Here is a 6,000-nt window from a genome sequence, read left to right as displayed (position 1 = left end):
ATCGTCCGGGGCTAAGCACTTGAGGAATGGACCCGACATAGACCTCTTGTACAGCAAACCATCAATGATTGTATACTTCCCGTCCTTACGCATTAGCTTATGGTTTCGGCCGAGTCGTTGGGCAGAGTCCCATCCATGATATAAGCTCGGATCGGCGTCATCTAGTCGGGAGAGCACATGATCGGGGCAATCAATGGCTATCAAAGGTTTCTGTAGGATCTTTATGTAGGACTGGTTGATCTATATCTTCAAGGTCACCCGAAACCAACTTGGACAAGAGGTCGGCCTGTTGGTTTTAGTCTCTCGGCACGTGTAGGACCTCGAAGCTGTCGAACTAGCTGAGGAAAGCTTTGACCGCTTTAAGATACTTCTCCATTCTTTTATTCCTAGCCACATACTCCCCCGTTACTTGATTTGCTACGAGTTGGGAATCAGTGTGAATCCATATATTCTTGGCTCGTAGACTTTGGGCTAGGCCAAGCCCGTCAAGTATGGCCTCATATTCGGCCTTGGTTTTGGTGGAGTTGAAGTCCAAGGCGAGAGCGTATTCAACCTTAGATGGTCTATATAGAGTCTCATAGAGGGAAAGCCACCGGGGCTTGTGAGTACGATGTCGGCTTCGTTGTCTGAGTTCTTCGAGACTCCATCAAAGAATAAGTTCCAATATTCGGCCTCCGACCTTTCTGACCTGATAGTTTGGGTGGGATTATCGAGTTGGGTGTTCTCATTGTCTGCCTGGACTTCTTGATCGGCTCTTATGGTATGATGCATTTGAAGATAAAATCTGTCAAAATCTGACCTTTCACCGATAGTCGAGGAAGATATGAAATATCAAATTCCCTTAACTCTACATTCAGTTGATATTTTACTAATTTAGATTTTTTCTTCATCAATCATGATGCAAATGCAAAATTATCTGTTGAATAAACCGATCGATTGTCAGTTGTCGCTCATGATGCTCTGACACACTATATATGCAAGCATGTAATTAGATATCCACTCGGTTTGAAATTCATCTGTTATGCGCCGAAGCCTATCTTGTATTTGTAACAACTACCTTTAAATCTCTTTAAATTAATACATTAATACGGTCTCGAAGTGTGAAAAACTTATTAATTCAGCGAAATAAAATTTAATATATAAATTAAATTATTAAATTTATAGAAATATAGTTTGTTTGTCCCAAAAATACATAAAATTTATGTATATTAATTAATGAATAAACTCTTATTATTTTATACATGAACATATAAGCGCGGTAAGAACTTCAGTGTAGGAGAAAATGATAATAAATTTTAATTTGGAATAACTTATTCTTTACCGGGTGTATGCTAACAAAACAGCCAATTGAAGGTTTTGTTAATTTAGTGTTGATTGAATTGTATCTTCGACGAGAATAAAATTTGTTAGACCTTTTTTCTTTCTCATATGTTTCGTATTTTGTATTATTTATGTTAATGTTTACTGTTATTTTTGTCTTTTTTATCAGATGGTTTATATCCGATCATGGCTTATGTATTTTTGATAATATCTTTTATTGTAATTCGTTCGATAGTCTAATTGTGGACGATGCTTTTAATAACACCTATGGTTTTTACTTAATTTGGAGGATTATGGCTTTCATCCGGGATTATCGTCAATTGACACGACTAGACTCGACACATAAATTTTTTACTAATAATATTCCTCTTTTATAAAAAAAAATAAAAACAACTTATTTTTTTAATCAATTTGGACTACACAAAAAAGATAGTTCTCGCAACCCATATAATTATAAGGGAAAATGATATAAGGCCTTCTCCGACCCATCCCCCATTCCCCAATTTTTTTTAAAAGTTCCCTAATTCTTTCCAACCCACTCCCTCATCCCTCATCCCTCATTTTTTTTAATAATTACACAATAAGAATTTAAGGATTGAATAGTGCTCTCTCAAATTTGAGGATCACTAATCCCCTATAATTTTTTTTCAATCCTTTCAATTATCAAACTTATATTTTAGTCCTTTACATCATTATATTTATATCTTCATATCCAAAACACATGTAGAATTTAAACTACATACCTTTAATGTTAATAATTTATCCAATCTTAATAATTCCTAAATAATATGATAAAAAATTAAGAGTAAATTTTTCTAAATAAAATAGACTTATTAATTATAATAAGTTGCATCAAGATTAAAATTAAAATTATTAGATATTAAATTAAAGGAAACATAGCTCAAATTAATACAATATTAAAATAAAATAAGTGAAACTATTAGATCAAGCTAACAATTAAAATCATAACGATAAAACGTTCACGTTATTATAATTTAAATAATTAATCTATATTTTTGAAAATATTTATATGATCATTAATTTTTTTTTCTGAGAGATATGGGTCGGAGATTAGAAAATTTAATGGACGACTTTTTTATTATAATATTATGATTATTAGATAATAAAGAAAGTTTGGAAGCGGCTAAGATCGAGAGTGTTTTACGAGGGTTCTTCATGTTATCATTATGCTAACCTCAAAAAAAAGAAAACCCTCAAAAAAAGGATATCATTATGCTAGTGATATAGGCTTTGCCATTAATTTAATTATAAACGCCTTGAGAAATGAGAATCATGTGAATTGGGTTTATGGAAAACATCCAAAGTCTAGCTAACCCGAAAGTATAGTTCACAAGGAACTCTATGTGGCTATGTGCATGAATCATACATCATATAGTATATACTACATGGAGGATATTCAAAAAAAATATATACATATACTACATGGAACGTGATATGCGAGTAAAATACACATAATCGGTTCCGGTTTCGGAATAAAAAGAAGAAGTAAAATACACACATGAGAGAGAGAGAGATAATTTATTAAGAGCAATCCTATCTGCTCATATTAACTTTCACGAGAGGTCATGATGATGCAATTGAAACATTGATAATAAACGTGACACTTGTATATATAGAGAGAGGGGATAAATCACCTCACGTGAGAACAACATAGAGCCTTTAATGACGATCGACAAGCAGGAAAAAGTTTTAGAGGGAATTGTCTATACCTAGCTTCGTTGTACTCTTTATTTCATTCTTTTTTTGTTGCCTACACATTAGGGCAACCTTAAACAACTTAGTAGGCCTTGGTACTCCCTATATATATATATAGTTGATAGAGAGGGTTGAAAGAGACGTTCTTTGTGCCAAAGGCAAAAGTTAAAAATAAAGAAAGAAAAATACATGTCTCATATAGCTGTGGAGAGAAATCGAAAGAAGACAGATGAATGAGCATCTCAAACTCTGGGCGCGACACTGTTGTATACAGTAACCCTAAGAGGTGGACACCAAAAACCATTCCCGGTTACCCCGAATCCGAGATCACTAATCACGCTTATTTCCGGTAACGGGATATCCGGGAATGCATTCCCGGTAACATGAAATACGGAATGAACCAGGTATTCCCGGTAACGGGATAACCGGGCTTATTCCCGGTTACGGCAACACCGGGACTCATTCCCGGTTACACCAACACCGGGTTTGATTCCGGTTACGCCAAAACCGGGTTTGATTCCGGTTTGTTTCTCCCGTATACCGGATATCCGGAAATGCAAAAGCCTATATAAAACCCGGCTCCGCACAATTCATTTTCACATCTCTTCATCTCTTCTTCAAAATCTTTTCTTCAAACATTCGTGTCATAATATTTTTTGGTACTGATTTAATTTCTTTATTAAATATGTCTTCATATGTAAATTTATATTGGAGGAGTTCTGTACAATTTGTCGATGGCAAGATCAGTTTTTGTTGTGTCCCCGACGCGACGTACTTGATCGACCCAAGGATGAGTTATGACGATTTTTCAAGAATTATGTGCAGTTATGCTGGCATTGAAAAAGAAGCGGTACAATTGAGGTTAATCTACGTATACGCCGCTGACAACGGTGATAAACAATGTATCGTGATAAATGATGATGCTACATTGTCGTTGATGTATCAGCATCAATCTTGGAGTCGTGACTTGTTCATAAGCTACCATCCGATTCATAATTCGGGTAGTACACCGGGATTCAATGTCGGGGGAGCGTCGAGCAGTAGGCCTCGCGGGCGGCGGGGATGCGGGCGCTCAGACGAGGATTACATTGTTCCTCGCGTTACAGATTATCATGTATTCAGCAATATGGACGGACCTGATGAGGTAACAAACCGCCGCTTACCTCCCCGTCCAGAGTTATACAATGGTGACCCAAACACCATAAAGCTCGGAACGCATTTTTCGAACAAGGAAGAGGTTCAGGGTGCGATAGCACTTTGGTCAGCTAGGCGGGAGCAGAGTACCGCACTACCGCGTCAGAGCGGACTGTATGGGCGGCAGAATGCGTAAATCGTCCTAACAGACGTGATAAGAAGACGTTTAGCGATACTGTATGCAACTGGAGGATCCGTGCTTGTTTTAAGGGCGAGTATCGCACGTGGCAAATGACAGTCTGGTGCGAGGGTCATAATTGTGACGGATCAAACAACGTACGGGAGGATCGAAATATCTCGCAAAGTCATGTCGCCCACGTCATAATGGGTAAGATTCGTGACCGTCCAAGTTATCCAATCAAATCCATTGTTGAAGACTGCGAGACATATTTCGGCTGTAAAATAGGCCGGAAGAAAGCTTGGGACGGCAAGCGAGTGGCTCTGAACACGTTGTACGGAGATTGGGAGACTAATTTTCGGCAACTGCCCGGTTACATGAGAGCTCTCGAACACTGCAACGATGGGACGAAAGTGCAGTGGAAGTTCAAGAAGGAGGACGGAGCGATAAATAGTGGGAGGAAGATTTTTAGGTACGTATTTTGGCATTTCGGTGCCACGAAACTCACATTTGAACATAGTTGCCCTGTAGTTACGGTTGACGCAACGCATCTCCGAGGGGCGTACAAGGGTAAGGCGATAGTTGCGCTTGTGAAAACCGCTAACCACAGAATCGTCCCAGTCGCCTACGCCATTATAGATGAAGAATCGACGCACAGCTGGTATTGGTTCTTCAAATACCTAAAGAAATACGTCCTGGAAGATACGTTCACCTGCATAATATCTGATCGTAATTCGGGCATCATTTCTGCTATCTCGAAGATGGATATGAAATTTCCGGAATGGGGAATTCACAGGTGATGACGACAGTAATATCAGTTTCATTTATAATTAAAATAAATCCATTACTTATACATATTCCTCCCTTCAGGTTCTGCATGGAGCACGTTCGTGCGAATATGATGGCCAGCGTCCCCAAGAAGAAAGGAATATATGGGTTATGTTGGGCCGTGTCTACCGCGTTGGATGAGGCACAATATATGAAGGCTTGGACAGATCTGATACAAACTAGTGACCGGGCAGCTGCATATCTACAACGTATTCCCCTCGAGAAGTGGACATTGTTCCAAGACGGATTCTATCGATGGGGGGTAACTACTTCCAACGACGCGGAGAGTTACAATAACGTCCTAAGAGGCGATCGATTCTTGCCAATAAGAGCATTCGTCCAGGCCACTCACGCAAAAGTTATGGCGATTTTTACTGACGAGATGGCGAAAATAAATAGGTATAGATCTGCCCTTGCACATATACCTTCTGAAACCTTCGCTCACAATCGGATGGAAGCGAGGCGGTACGAAGTATCAGCCTACCCAAATTCTCCAGGCCGTACGTTCAATGTCAAGTGTCCTCCGTTGCGTCTCGGAGTTCCGGGCCGGCAACATACTGTACAATTTGACATGGTTCTTGCACATGTTTAGAGTGGGACACTTATAGGATTCCGTGTTCTCATGCAATGGCTGTTGGAAAGGAACTAGGCGTCCGTCGACTAGATATGGTTCATCGTTGTCACACATGGAATGGTTGGAGAAAACAGTTCAGCGGTGTGTTCCATCCTCTGCCAAATGAGTGGCCGGAGCCCGATTTGTTGCTCCTACCGGATGACACTCGGACGGTCCATCATTCCGGACGAGGTCGCAGAAGAAATAATAG

At 39.3% G+C, this 6,000-nt stretch overlaps 1 protein-coding gene across 1 annotated transcript; it reads left to right on the top strand.

Moving 5' to 3' along the window:
- The first annotated feature begins 4,461 nt into the window (after positions 1–4,461).
- On the top strand, positions 4,462–5,768 carry LOC139881832 (uncharacterized). The gene is made up of 2 exons (XM_071866237.1): positions 4,462–5,144; positions 5,219–5,768. The coding sequence occupies exons 1-2, from the start codon at positions 4,462–4,464 to the stop codon at positions 5,766–5,768; spliced, it is 1,233 nt and encodes a 410-aa protein (XP_071722338.1).
- The last annotated feature ends 232 nt before the right edge of the window (positions 5,769–6,000 follow it).

Source organism: Rutidosis leptorrhynchoides, unplaced genomic scaffold (assembly GCF_046630445.1).
Source record: "Rutidosis leptorrhynchoides isolate AG116_Rl617_1_P2 unplaced genomic scaffold, CSIRO_AGI_Rlap_v1 contig201, whole genome shotgun sequence".
Lineage (NCBI taxonomy): Eukaryota > Viridiplantae > Streptophyta > Magnoliopsida > Asterales > Asteraceae > Rutidosis > Rutidosis leptorrhynchoides.
This window is presented reverse-complemented; position numbering and strand designations above follow the sequence as displayed.

Bases quoted from the DNA above. Each gene is read 5' to 3' on its own strand.
- LOC139881832 (XM_071866237.1), top strand. From the start codon at position 4,462: ATGACAGTCTGGTGCGAGGGTCATAATTGTGACGGATCAAACAACGTA. The intron at 5,145-5,218 runs GTGATGACGACA...TCCTCCCTTCAG, and splicing joins CCGGAATGGGGAATTCACAG to GTTCTGCATGGAGCACGTTC.